General features: G+C 36.0%; 1 protein-coding gene across 2 annotated transcripts in view; it reads left to right on the top strand.

Moving 5' to 3' along the window:
* Window positions 1-15,559, top strand: part of LOC121430941 (sodium-coupled monocarboxylate transporter 1-like) — a 65,883-nt gene that overhangs the window by 29,752 nt on the left and 20,572 nt on the right. For both annotated transcript variants that reach the window (XM_041628377.1, XM_041628378.1), the window contains exon 3: window positions 14,864-14,915. In XM_041628377.1, coding sequence (XP_041484311.1) covers window positions 14,864-14,915 — 52 coding nt within the window. The remainder of the gene's footprint in view (window positions 1-14,863; window positions 14,916-15,559) is intronic.

Below are 15,559 nucleotides of genomic sequence, written 5' to 3'. Positions count from 1 at the left end.
ACTTAGTATGAGGGCCAGTTTACACATTTTCTGATGAATATATGCATAGCCAAACGGGAGATTTCGGGTGCAAGACCCCCCCCCCCCCCCCCAATTTTTTATGATGCAGAAGGCGCCGCTAAAGAAAAAAAAACGGAAAAAAGAAGAAAGTGAGAGAAAAGGAAAAAGAGCAATATCAAACAGAAAGAAAAAATTATCAAGGTAAGATAAAGTAGAAAATATTTCGAAAAACCTGTGCCACCGACCAAAACTTAAAAAGGGTCCCGCTTCTAACATTGATGCTGGAGAGAAGGGATGATTTTATGGGGGTAATTGTCCTCAGGCAGGGGAAATTGTCCGGGGGATAATTGTCCTCGGGGGTTATTGTCCAGTGGGTAATTGTCCTCGAGGATAATTGTCCGGGGGGTAAGTGTCCTCGGGGCTTATTGTCCGGGGGTAGTTGTCCGGGGGGAATTGTCCGGGGGTGATTGTCCACGGGGTAGTAGTCCGGGGGTAGTTAAATTGTCCGGGGGGTAATTGTCCTCGGGGGGTAATTGTCCGGGGGTAATTGTCCTAGAACCATTCACACAAATAACCATAACTTATCTGCAGCCAATCATGGCAGATGACGTATCCAAGATCAAAATATTCTTGAATGCATGGTGCTGAATGATAGGCCTACCTTAGCTAGACAAAATTATACGCGATCCCCGGTCTTCTGTCTTCGTTTTCCAGACACCCAACAACAGGTCTGGAAAACGAAGACGGAAGACCGGGGACACGCGTAATGTCGATGGTAGTTGCAAACGGCAGTTAAGTTGAGACTGCTTGTACGTGATTGCGCAGTATGAGGTGTATTGTACGTTATAATTGTTATGTATTAATTATGCCCTAGCTGATAACGATATCCTTGCAATTAATCATTAACTTATCAACCAATCATAACTGACTACATGATATCAGAATATTCCTGAATTTGATCTGAATATAATAATGGTTTATTTTAGCTAGACGGATGCGATCCCCGGTCTTCTGTCTTCGTTTTCCAGACACCCAACAACAGGTTTGGAAAACGAAGATCGAAGACCGGGGACATGTGTTATGTCAATGGTAGTAAAATTTTAATGCCAGCTGAGCTGAGCGCGATATATTGCTCAATCAATTATCATTCACATCACGATATCCATACAATATTAATCATTAACTTATCAACCAATCATAACTGATCACATATCCAATATCAGAATATTCCTGAATTTGATCTGAATATAATAATGGTTTATTTTAGCTAGACGGATGCGGTCCCCGGTCTTCTGTCTTCGTTTTCCAGACACCCAACAACAGGTCTGGAAAACGAAGACGGAAGACCGGGGACACGCGTAATGTCAATGGTAGTTGCAAACGGCAGTTAAGTTGAGACTGCTTGTACGTGATTGCGCAGTATATATGAGATGTATTGTACGTTATAATTGTTATGTATTAATTATGCCCTAGCTGATAACGATATCCTTACAATTAATCATTAACTTATCAACCAATCATAACTGACTACATATCCAATATCAGAATATTCCTGAATTTGATCTGAATATAATAATGGTTTATTTTAGCTAGACGGATGCGATCCCCGGTCTTCTGTCTTCGTTTTCCAGACACCCAACAACAGGTCTGGAAAACGAAGACGGAAGACCGGGGACACGCGTAATGTCAATGGTAGTAAAATTTTAATGCCAGCTGAGCTGAGCGCGATATATTGCTCAATCAATTATCATTCACATCACGATATCCATACAATATTAATCATTAACTTATCAACCAATCATAACTGATCACATATCCAATATCAGAATATTCCTGAATTTGATCTGAATATAATAATGGTTTATTTTAGCTAGACGGATGCGATCCCCGGTCTTCTGTCTTCGTTTTCCAGACACCCAACAACAGGTTTGGAAAACGAAGATCGAAGACCGGGGACATGTGTTATGTCAATGGTAGTAAAATTTTAATGCCAGCTGAGCTGAGCGCGATATATTGCTCAATCAATTATCATTCACATCACGATATCCATACAATATTAATCATTAACTTATCAACCAATCATAACTGATCACATATCCAATATCAGAATATTCCTGAATTTGATCTGAATATAATAATGGTTTATTTTAGCTAGACGGATGCGGTCCCCGGTCTTCTGTCTTCGTTTTCCAGACACCCAACAACAGGTCTGGAAAACGAAGACGGAAGACCGGGGACACGCGTAATGTCAATGGTAGTTGCAAACGGCAGTTAAGTTGAGACTGCTTGTACGTGATTGCGCAGTATATATGAGGTGTATTGTACGTTATAATTGTTATGTATTAATTATGCCCTAGCTGATAACGATATCCTTACAATTAATCATTAACTTATCAACCAATCATAACTGACTACATATCCAATATCAGAATATTCCTGAATTTGATCTGAATATAATAATGGTTTATTTTAGCTAGACGGATGCGATCCCCGGTCTTCTGTCTTCGTTTTCCAGACACCCAACAACAGGTCTGGAAAACGAAGACGGAAGACCGGGGACACGCGTAATGTCAATGGTAGTAAAATTTTAATGCCAGCTGAGCTGAGCGCGATATATTGCTCAATCAATTATCATTCACATTACGATATCCATACAATTAATCATTAACCAATCATAATTCATTACATATCCAATATCAGAATATTCCTGAATTTGATCTGAATATAATAATGGTTTATTTTAGCTAGACGGATGCGATGGCCCCGGTCTTCTGTCTTCGTTTTCCAGACACCCAACAACAGGTCTGGAAAACGAAGATCGAAGACCGGGGACATGCGTTATGTCAATGGTATAAAATTTTAATGCCAGCTGAGCTGAGCGCGATATATTGCTCAATCAATTATCATTCACATTACGATATCCATACAATTAATCATTAACCAATCATAATTCATTCCATATCCAATATCAGAATATTTCTGAATTTGATCTGAATATAATAATGGTTTATTTTAGCTAGACGGATGCGGTGGCCCCGGTCTGCTGTCTTCGTTTTCCAGACACCCAACAACAGGTCTGGAAAACGAAGATCGAAGACCGGGGACATGCGTTATGTCAATGGTATAAAATTTTAATGCCAGCTGAGCTGAGCGCGATATATTGCTCAATCAATTATCATTCACATTACGATATCCATACAATTAATCATTAACCAATCATAATTCATTCCATATCCAATATCAGAATATTTCTGAATTTGATCTGAATATAATAATGGTTTATTTTAGCTAGACGGATGCGGTGGCCCCGGTCTTCTGTCTTCGTTTTCCAGACACCCAACAACAGGTCTGGAAAACGAAGATCGAAGACCGGGGACATGCGTTATGTCAATGGTATAAAATTTTAATGCCAGCTGAGCTGAGCGCGATATATTGCTCAATCAATTATCATTCACATTACGATATCCATACAATTAATCATTAACCAATCATAATTCATTACATATCCAATATCAGAATATTCCTGAATTTGCATGATCTGAATATAATAATGGTTTATTTTAGCTAGACGGATGCGATGGCCCCGGTCTTCTGTCTTCGTTTTCCAGACACCCAACAACAGGTCTGGAAAACGAAGATCGAAGACCGGGGACATGCGTTATGTCAATGGGAGAACATGTGTAGGGGGCAAGGTCCAAAGTCCATTCTAACCCGCGCACGTGTTTTGTACACACTTTGCACTGCTTTGTACACGCTTCGTGCGTGAACTACAAACGCTTTCACACGAGTGTGATACGTGTCCCCGGTCTTCGGTCTTCGGTCTTCGTTTTCCAGACACCCGGAAGGGAGGGGTGCCCCTCGTCTGCCCATGCATGGAATCGATCGATCACTGTCACTGTAAACTGATCTCTGTCTTGTCTGTTATTGGTTCGGGGGTTTTTTTGTGTTTTTTTCCTTCTAATTGTTCCTGTCTTATGCTTTGTTTTTTGGTTTTTCCCTTTTGTTAATGGTTCCTGTCTTTTTTTTTCTCTCCTTTATGTAAATGTTTTTTTTGTCTACTATTTCTCATGTTTGTTGTTGTTGTGTTAGTTTGTTCAGCTTGGGGTCTAAGGGGGGGGGGGGGGCTCATGGGATGGGAGAACCTCATATATATATATATATATATATATATATATATATATATATATATATATATATATATATATATATATATATATTCATTCTTTTAATTCGCGTAGTTCCGTCTTTGTTTTATTACTTGCTTTAGCTGCATTCATAAGTTGTTGAAATGTTATATTTTATATGAGTTCGGATTATGTCTCTGTTCTGAAACAATTTGTCTGTTATGTTTATTACACTGTTATTTAATTTGTGTATTGCACTGCTGCAATTATTATCTTGTTCTATATTTTCTTGATTATGTATGTACGAAATTTATTTTGAATGAATAATAAAGATCACTACAAAACAAAATTATGGTTAGTGTAAACCATTGGGCATTGTTTTAAACCATTGATTATGTTCTCTCAATTATCAATGTCAAATGTGACAGACTTTATAGATACCTTTAAGTATATCTCTTCACACTGCAAAAACTCCGATGTTGACAAGACCTTGTCATGCCTTATGCACCAGCTTGTAGCCTAAGATCATCACACCAGCAACTTCTTAAGACTCCCAAGACAAGTGTAGCATATGGTGCACGGGCTTTCTCTGCCTCAGTTTTTTTTTTTTTTACCATAAAGCATCTTTAGATTAGTATGCTACGTATCATACCACATAGCATGATGGGTCTACTCACTTCGTTTGGAAATTATTTTAAACGTGTTCTCTCCTTTTCTCCATGTCTCATCATAAATGTTTTTCATGTCCCGAACTGATTAAAGAAATGAGGGTTCTATATCAACATTTATGAAGTCGTTAAGATATTCCATTGGGGATTTTCTAGGTTTTTTTTAAGAAGTGCATAAACTGAGGTTTTTCCTTTGCTTATGATAATCTTCAAGGTTCATGCATGTGCATAATATATTCTGCGGTCATTAAACGTCATGTGTAAACTAAGAAGTGCTTGGGCATGCTCTGTAAACATAACACAGCATGCTAAATAAATTCATAAATCTTGATTTATGTAGACAATAAATTCATCTATATATATTTCCTTATATTTCCTACGATAAAATGATTGACAACGGAGACTCGTTCATATTAGTGACAATGCATAAGTGTGTTATAAACTTTATCAAGGTTTAAAAACATATTTTTTGCAGGGGAAGGTCACCAATACGATTGGACTTGAAAAAAGCAAAAGCAATAAAGGTGAAAATTCATCAGACTTTCAAAGAATAAGAGAATTGTTAATTTGAAATGCCGTGTGCGACCAGCCCCCAATGTTTTCTTTTTATAAATTTCATGAATTCCGATTTTAATGAAACATGACTTTTTATCGTGGAAGGGGCTTTGATTTGAATTTCTTAAAATTCACCTTATTCGTCTAGAGAAACTCTAAGGCAACAGACAACCTGCGGATTACCGCTGATCCTCGAATATCGTGGGATGAATAACATGAGATGTGATGTGTCTAAAGATTATATTCACCGTACAATTTTTTTCAATTAAAAAAAAACCCCGCCATTTCGGGGCTTTTTAAAAGTCATTTTCAAATATAGGAGCTTCTACTCTTTGTCGTCACAAAATAAAATCTTGTAAAAATTCATAACACTTTTATTTTTTGATGGATTTCATCTATCCTTCTCCAATATCTTTATCTATTTTGTTCCTTTTATCAAAACCAACTTATTGCCAGGGTGAACTTTGCCTTTAAGGATAGGTTTGTTCGTTTTCTAAATGTTCAAAGTTCATGTATAATAATGTAATAATGTCCGCTATAATTATCAATGTGCGATTGCAGTGAAGGATTTGGTCATGATCTGCACTCGTAAATATAAGTAGAAACACTTAATATTTTAAGAGATAATAAAACCACGGAGCGTGATAATTATTCATGCCATCGTAATCCCACCTGATTATCAAGGGCGGTTTGCATTATTTATATACCCATTTGTTGTGAGAGTTCGAATACTCATCTTATCTGTATTTTAGCTCTATATTACAATGTCTTTTATTTACACATCGTGTCGTGTCATCGTCATACTTTTTAGGAAGAAACTTATTTATTTTTGAGTCATCCTATATGCCCAATCTGTCTTGTATTTTTTCAATGTTTCAATTATGATAGAGAACGCAGTTTTCTGTTTCCTAACGTACAATTTTTGTGTTTTCTTCTGTGTTCTACATTTCTTGTACCTCGGTGTCTTTAGGCAAGATACATACTTGTGAAAATGATTGATAATACGTACACGGTACGTAGAAACGCTTTTTAAAATTTGTGTCCTATATGAATTTTACAGTAGTTGTTTAACAGTTTAAACAACCATGCCGTAACTGACTGAGGATAAATCTTTGTTGCTCAGGATTTATACACTTGTTCAAACTTAGGCAACTACTGTACACTGTAAAAACTGCGGTGTTAAAACTGACACCAATTGGTGTTAATAGAGGACCAAACTCTTAAAATTACACCCTAGAGATTAAACATAACACCAAAGAGTGTAAATGTAGCAACAAAAGGTTTTGTAATAACACCTATAGGTGTAAAACTAGCACCACCAATTTAACACCGGTGTAAAATAACTGGTGTGGTCCTCTATGTACACCGGTTAACACCTCAGTTTTTGCTGTGTAAATTTCATATTGTAAAATAAAGTGTTGTATAGAAAAATAATAAAACAGCGTTTTTATGGTGTAAAATTCACTTAAAGCATGGCCTACAGATACTATACAGACTACGATATTGTTTAATGGGTGGATGATCTCAGATGACTACACCCCCAGGTGTAAAATACACAATGGAATGTAAACATAACACATAATAGCGTTAAAGTCACATAACTTTGGCCGATAACATCATAAAGTGGAACAACGTAACGTAATTCGTTCTTAAAAACCTAATTCATGTTTTTGTTTTTTCATGTAACCGAATAATATTGATATTTTAAGTATTTCTGACTTTGATACTCCGCGGGTATTATTTTGGGTATATGGGGGGCGTCATGGTCTAGTATACAAAAATACCGGGTTTGAGAAAGTATGGTGGAAATATTTTTATCCGAGGTTGGTTGGGCAATCACTTTATGACAGTTATGACTCTCGTCTTACTCTCGTAAATTCGCTACTCGAACTAAAGTTACAGTTAAAGTGCGTCCCGAAATAGATTATTTCTTAATAGATGGTACTATATAAATACCTTTTGAATTCGAGTTTCTCATATACAGTGCGTATCAGAAAAAGTTTACACTTTGAAATAGCCCTGAGAATTAAAAAATATACAACATGTGGGTAATTTTTTCACATATAATCTTGGGTTTGGTTGTCATCTATCTAATGGAAGTAAACGTTTTGACAGAATGTTACACTTGAGTGAGCACTGTCCATTTTTGTAAAGCTCGCAGAAATCTGTTTGCGCAGAAATGCTTGTTTTCACGCTGTGTCAATGGGAAAGGGTGAAATCAAACTTACCCTGCGAAGCATTTCTCGTAAATTTCCCTAGCACTTTTAGCCATTTGAAATAAAACGGATACATTCAAGCATTTTGTAACAATTTTGCCACCCAAATTGAAATTTCAACACTTAGTAAGCACAACATTTACCTTTTTGTGCCAGTTGGATCTGAGGACATAACTGAATCTGAACAAAAGTTTATATCAGACATCTCCAGCATTTTTCACTAAGTTTTTAACACTTAAAGTGGGTTTACATTTCATTTTTCATTTAATACTTGTTTCTCCACACTTTTTCCAAGCTTGACAATGATTAACAAAATGGAAATCAAGCCTAAACAATTTCATGTAAATCACAGCTCAGTGTAAAGCAAATATCGTCACGATGGCCTCAGTGTGTGGGGGAGTGGGGTGGGGCGCAATGCACAGTGTTTTGGGCAAGGAAACAAGTTTTAAAAAGATAAAAGATATCTTCAAATCAATTTTACTAGCTAAATTCCACGTGTTCTTCATGATTAAGGTCTACTTTTATTCGCATAACTATTTCAAAGTTCTGCGCAAATAATTTTTCACTAACTTTTCAAAAGTAAGTGGTGCTCACTCAAGCGGAAATATTTTTCGACAGTTATATCGTCATTTGCTTAAATGGATCTGTACCAATGCTGAAATGTGGAAAATCGTCAGGATATTACAAGTATATGATTTTAGAGGATTTGTTCTATAAAGTGTAAACTTTTTTTATACGCACTGTAGTTATACCCTCCCCTATTTATGAACGCTTATGTATTACAATTGACAATATTAAAACTTGTTACTTAATGAAATTCTTTAAAAGTTGTTATACTCAGAAATGTATGCATAAATTTATGACACATCCAAGCGCCCCCAAGACACGCCCATGCAAAGAGAGCAAACATAATCATCTTGGTTTTGTCACGCAGTCTTCAGGATATTCAATGTAAACTTCATAATCAGAACAACTCATGTTTGGTTAATGGGACGTCTAATGCTACTGATATTATAAGTTATAAAGATGCTGAGATAAAGCTTTAATATGAGAGAGTAAATGATATTTAGTCGGGTGAGTCATCAAGCGACTAGTCAAGACACTAGTATACTGTCATATTTTACGATTTCAAACCAACTCACAACGTAAAATATATGCCGATTTTTTCAATAACAATTAAATTGCAAAGTAGGTCGAATTCTGGAAAGCTTATAGCGCAAATATTATGAAAGCAGTACCCGTCAGCCAGGTTTATTTCAGGTTAAGATTCGAGTCTCAACAAGATGGAACCTTATCGAGATGGGTGGCTCTTTTATTATCACTATTAAAACTTCTTCAGAGGCGCAACTACCTTTCCTTTTACCCTCCAGCCTTCATTATCGTAGCCTTGGGGTAAAAGGCAACCAGCTATAATGCTTTCCAGCATTTGGCCTATACTTTGCAATTTGTTTTCGAAAAAAATGAAATGAAACAATTTTGTATCATTATAAACCACTAAGAATACCAGTCATAAAGGAGCTATATGTAAAATAGAGTGGTATTTCAATGAGGATACGATTATGCGTCTGTATTTTTGAGAAAGAAGGGGCGGGAATCGTGAAAATGAAGGGAGAGTAGAAATAGAAAAGGAAGGGAAATGAAAGGAAGATAATGAAAGAGTATAAAAGAGACGGTTATGTCGCGTAATAAATATTGAATTACAAATATATTATAAAAATCATCTTTAGGTCGTTTCTCATAAATATCCTAGAACCGCCCCTGTGTACAGAGCCCCACCCCGCCCTGTACCGTGATGGACTACCTTCGGGCATTGGCGGCGGAGCAGAGGATTATCTTTTGTGTTTGGGGGGACGGCTATTGTTGCGTCCCCCCAAACACAAAAGATAATCCTCTGCTCCGCCGCCTATGCCATCGGGTTTACACCGATCCATCTCCGTGAATGAAAATCTTGTTAAATAATGACCAGATAATTTTGCAGCTAGTCCGTGTTTGTTTCTAAGACTTCCAGCTATTTCACTTTTTATCATATACTGCAAGTTGCAATAAATCATTTTTGCCTGTCATTATGCTTGCTTAAATACATTTTAGTTTGCCCTGAAATGTCAATTATCATCTGATAATAATTCAGATGATACCCTATTAAAAAGGCCCTGGGCTTGGATTCGATTTACTTATGCATGACGGTCATCGAAAACATAAACTTTTGACTTTTTTCGGGTCGCAATTTACTCAAGTTATCAAGAAATATCTAATGATATGATACTGACATGACGATTGGCAAAATCGACTTGAAAGTGTACGCAAAATTGGTCAAAATCTGTCAAAAAAATGGCAGTACGGTATGTTCTCAAGATACCAAATTGCAAAGAGAATGAGGTTTGTTTACAAAGTCTTGTTACCAGGGCGTGGTTCGCGCGTGCAATTTAAAGCGCCGGCGCTGCGCCGTTATTCGTACCGTTGCACACAAGACGTACCGTACCAACCAAAATGTACAAAATGAAATTCGGTGAAAGAAAGAAACGCTCTATTCAACTCGGCTACGCCTCGTTGAATAGTATATATGGACTGCTTTGAGAGGCATGGTTGTTTCTAGAGGCTCAAGGAGGCTGCAGCGCGACTATGCCCGAGGGCATGGTCTGGCCGATGCGGTACCCGCGAGCCGAAAGAAACAACCGTATCTCGAATATAAAAGCAGTCCATATATATTTTACGAATCGAATTATAAACGTTAGATCTAGGGCCTAGTCTAGACCTAGATCTTAAACAAGTTAGAATAAAACTAAGCCCTAAGCGTAAGCCCCAGGCTAACGTTAGGCCCTAGCTAGTCTTCTAAGACTTAAATCTTAGCCATGCCCCCGAGTTTGACGTTAGGTCTCGAAGTCGAATATCAAAGCATTCCATACCAATTACCGTACTGAGTACTGCCACTAGTCTAAGTTAGGCATAGGTCAACGAGGCTACCCCAAGTTACGTCAAGTCTTAACTTTTAAATCTCAATTCGAGTCTAGATCTAACGTTAGATGTTAGATCTAAGATTAACCGGAACATTGTCATTAGGCCTACGGAGTACGGAAGTTAGATCTAACTTACTCCTGAGCTAACGTTAGATCTCACGACAACGTTGTCGTTTGTCATATAACGTTAGCGTTTAACTTCAAAGTGCAGTGACCGTCTTCATATCTTTTCACCCGACTCACCTTTTGCGAGCGTGAACAACTTGATGATTGATAATGATACATCCGTTATGCTTATGTCCTTAATAAATTAGTCTTCTTTTCAATAAATGCCATATACGGTATTTTAGCAGGAATTAAAAAGCAAAAATCAAAGATCAGCATCGTTCCATCGATAAGACATATCCGTTGCGCACACTTGCGCAATAATTGTCTAAAACTTTCGATCAAATCGCGCGATATTTATGGTATCTGCAATCACCGCAGAAAGCAACATTTTGCATGCAATCAAAAAGGGATCTGAGCCAAATTTTGTTATGCCCGTCGTTAAGGGGCGTGTCAGAGGGCAACGGGTAGAAATCTTGTTAACTATGCCCGTTGCCGTTGATTACCACATTAGTTTGTTGTTTTGAAGGCATTGTCGTTTACAGGGTGACCAGACGTCCCGTATTTCCCGGGATTGTCCCGTATTTTGCTCCTTTGTCCCGGCGTCCCGACAAACCCTTCCCGGGACGCCCATTTGTCCCGTATTTCAGAACATTGAACAAAATGTAATTAATACATTGAAAAGTGACAAATTTTCTTTAAATAACCAATAGATGACGAAGCAGAGACAACCATTAAATCGATAACTGTAAACTTTTGCAAGTTCTGCGGTGCAAACGAACTGGCCTCCTTCCTGTGTGTGGCAGGCTACTATAGCTAGACATGTAGGATCGGAGCAAATTCTCAATGGTGCCAACAAACTCACATGATAAACAGTGTTTCCACCAAAATAATCACAAAATTGACGGGAAATTCTTATATTTTATATTATTGATTCTCAGATTAATGATTTGGAGATGTAATCGGAGGAACAAGTTATTGACTTTTCATAGATCTAGTTGTTTCAACTTTCGTTTTGAGTCTTGGTGTATACGATACGGAGATGTTTCATCTATTTTTTTAAGTTTGACAATATTATGTTTCACTTTGAAATTTTGTTCATTTCTAAAACATTTTACTTTTGAAAATTGTTTAAATACATTTTTAAAAACATAAAATAACACTATGATTTTTGTTAGATGATTAAATTTTTTTGTTTGCTTGAAGTGTGATATTGTTTTCCTCTTTCTTTCTTTTCTACCCTATCCTTCCTGCTTGCCATTTTTTGTCATATCTTTATTTCTTATCTTTCTTTCCTGAACATTTTTTGTCTCTCTATCTCTGTTCATTTTTTTCTTTCCTTCTTTCTCTGACTTTCCTTCTCTATATCAAATTTTCTTTTTTTATTTCTTTCCTTAAAATTTCCTTGGCTTCCTTACTTCCTCTCCTGTTTCTTTTCGTTCTTTAATTCTCTCCTTCCATTATTTTCTCTTTTTTCATTCTCCCCTCCCTCTCTTTTTTCCTTTCTTTATTTTATTTTTTCCTTATAATTCTTTTCCCTTATTCTTTCTTTCTTTTCCTTCCTCCCTCCCTTCTTCCTTCCTTCCTCCCTCCCTCCATCATTTCCCATTTTTCTTCTTTCTTTCAAAGAATGAAGGAAACATATTTCTTCCCTTCATTCTTTCTTTCCTCCTCCTTTTTCTTACCCTTTTTCCTTTAATTCTATCCTTTATTTTGTCTTTCACACATTTATTCATCTTCCCTTCCTTACTTTTTCTTTCTTTCTATGTTCATTTCAAAAATGACGGAAACTTTTTTATCTCTTTTATTTTTTCTTTCATCCTTCTTTTATTCTAACTTTCTGTTATTTTTTTCCCTTCATTTCGTTTCCTTCTCAATTCATCTCTTTTCTTTCTCTCCTTCATTCTTCCGTTCACCCGGGCCCTTCCAATTTTTCACAAGTCTAAAACTTTGTGTGGGCTTCTTTGTTTATCTTTGTTTGTCGATTGTCCCGTATTTCATTTTGTGAAATCTGGTCACCCTGGTCGTTTACATGACCTCAGTTTTGACCAATCAGAGGAACGGATTATTCTACATTCTGAAAGAGAGGTTTATAAAGCAACTTTCTTTCAGCTCATGCGAAATCTCGCACCATCGCACTCATGCCTATCGCTATTTGTATACTGTCATGTTATTGGCTCTTTTTGTTGAGCGTTCTTTACGCAGTCGTACTTTGTACTTTTTATGATTTATTATTACGTCATCTCTCAAGGATGACGTAATGATCATCATGCTTAAGTATACTTTTTATTTTATCCGATAATGTAACTTTGGTTCAACTTCAATTATTCATACTCAAAAACTCTCCCATTTACCTTTTTAAAAGGGGATATAATTTGATGAGATGCCATGAACTATGATACAATCTAAAAGTGATATTTTTCAAGTATACATTTTCAGAAGGAATATTTGTAAACCTTTTTAGGAATGATAAGTGTGAAATGGTGCTGCCTGCCAAATCACAACACTGGTAAAGAAAGATCAAATTGATTTAACAATATTTAAAAAATAAGCAGCAAACACCATAGAATGGGCAAAGTTTTCATCACACTGGATAAATAAAAATGCCAAAAAGAAATGCCCAATGTTGGTTGGACACATAATTACCCTCATTGAGCATTTTTACCCAATATTTTTTTTAGAGCGTTATTGTAGGCGTGGTATAAAATGCCAGTATATCACGTCGGTTAATGGCAGTAACGGTAGAATACAAACAAAAATAAAATATTGATCATACAAGGAGAAATGTAAATAAAGTTTAATAGCTCATTTTGATATAAGAAAACAAAAGCATCTTAAAATAACATTTGCATGAAGGGAGGAATGTAAATAAAGTTTAACAGCTGATTTTGATATCATCGCAATACATAAAGATTTACAATCCCCTCGTAAATTGAGTTTGACTTTTAATGAAGCTTTAAAAAATACACTACTTTAATCATGCAATGTGTGATCGTGTGTGTTTCTCGGGAAGTGTTTTTTTTTAATCAAAGAATTGTAATGTATGTCGGGTCATCATATCATTGTTATATGGAAATAAAAACGACGAATTTCAAGGATGGTTCCATCTGTGCTAGTAAAAATTAATATCAAACATAGAGTTTATTTAAAAAACAAACGCTGGGTAATAAAGAGAACATAACAATTTGTTTATTTCTGAGATATAGTCTAATACCACCCGGGCTGAAACAACTTGGTCTACTCAGTTTAGTATAAAAATCACTAGCGTACCTACGGGGTGGCAGAGGGGGCAGACTGCCCCCCCCCCCATAACGAGTCACAACCCATGGAAGGGACCTATCCCTGCCCCCCCCCTCATTTTTTTTTCTGGTACGAAATCCTTTATTTATGGTTGATGACCTTTTTTTTTGCTTGTCAAATTTTGTGGCGGACGAATTTGCCCCCCCCCCTTTGGAAATCCTAGGTACGCTACTGATAAAAATTCGTTTGGTCCAAACGACTCTTCTGATACCTCCTTGTTAGTTTTTACAAAATTATGCAAAGCCTTTCATACGAATTGATAAAGAGCGAAATAATATTCCATTGATTTACAATGCTACATGTATGTACTTGTATGTTTAAATTGTCACTTCCCACTCTATATTTTTGGTGTTAATTGTTTCTGATGTTAAATATTTTGTATTTTTGACGTTGATTGTTTTTTATGATATATTTTATAGTTATCTTGACATGTATATTAAACTGCAGGGCGCCTTTGTAAAGCAGTTTTAAGAACTGAACAGGCCTACCCTGCAGTATAAAATAAATAAAACAAAAATAAATAAATAAAGAAATACCCACCTAGTCTAATTGTCATTAGTCTAATGTCAAGTTGGTCTAATTTCTACTTTGTTTACTCGTCATGTTTAACGTTTTCAAATGGAAATATGGTTCATAAGTATGTAATCTAACGACATAATTATGGGAAAGAAGACAAACTGGTAAATATGTTAAATGATCAAAGTGAGTAGACCAATTGGATGTAAAGACCGTTTGGGATGAGACCAAAACGGAAAGAAGACAAAGTGGATGTAGCGCAAGACTAAGCAATTTACTGGGAGAATACAGACATTTTTTCCCCGAAATAATTTTGAAGAATAAACCTTCGTTAGAGCCAGGACAAGATTTTTAGCTGAATGCCTACTTCTCTCTCAGAAAGAATAAATGTATTTATAACTCTCCAATTATCTATCTGTTTACAGATCCTATACCTAGGGATTGTCATCTATGCTCCTGCATTGGCGCTCAATCAAGGTAATTATCTACCTTTCACACCGCAAAAAAAATCTTAATTTAAATTATGATTTCAGTGACAAATAAGGCTAATGACGAATTTTGAGCACATGTGAAACCAAACTATATCACGAACGCTAATCACAATCACGAATTAAAAGTCTTCTCCGGAGGTGAATTCCAGTAAATTTTTTTACCAAGTATCGTTATCTTTGACTCAGACTTTGACTTATTTGTATGTATGATATGATGATTTTGCTGTTCTTTATGTTTTCATCAGGTCATTGATGAAAAAAGTTTAATGCTGATATTTTGTACCTGAAAGAATATGTTCTAAAATATAGATAATATTTTTTCCGTGTGAAAGGTCCGATGATTCTAAAGACGCATATTGCAATCATCATTTCAATGAAGATTCACTTGTGAAGAGGCCCTTAGTTTTATTAAATTCAAAAGTTTAGGTTCAGACAAAAAAATTCTTGTTTTTAAAGGTGCACCTACTATTAACGAAAATGAAATGTATTTATTATTATTATAACTATTGATATTATTATCAAGGTTGTTGTTGTTGTTTATTATCATACTCATTGATTTTTTGCGAAGTTTTTTCAATATTAATTTGACCCAATTTTACTGAAATTGGATCGACTTAGTTTGGAATATAA

The sequence above is a fragment of the Lytechinus variegatus genome, chromosome 17 (assembly GCF_018143015.1).
Source record: "Lytechinus variegatus isolate NC3 chromosome 17, Lvar_3.0, whole genome shotgun sequence".
NCBI lineage: Eukaryota > Metazoa > Echinodermata > Echinoidea > Temnopleuroida > Toxopneustidae > Lytechinus > Lytechinus variegatus.
The sequence above is the reverse complement of the archived record's forward strand: the minus strand, read 5'-3'. Positions and strand labels throughout refer to the sequence as shown.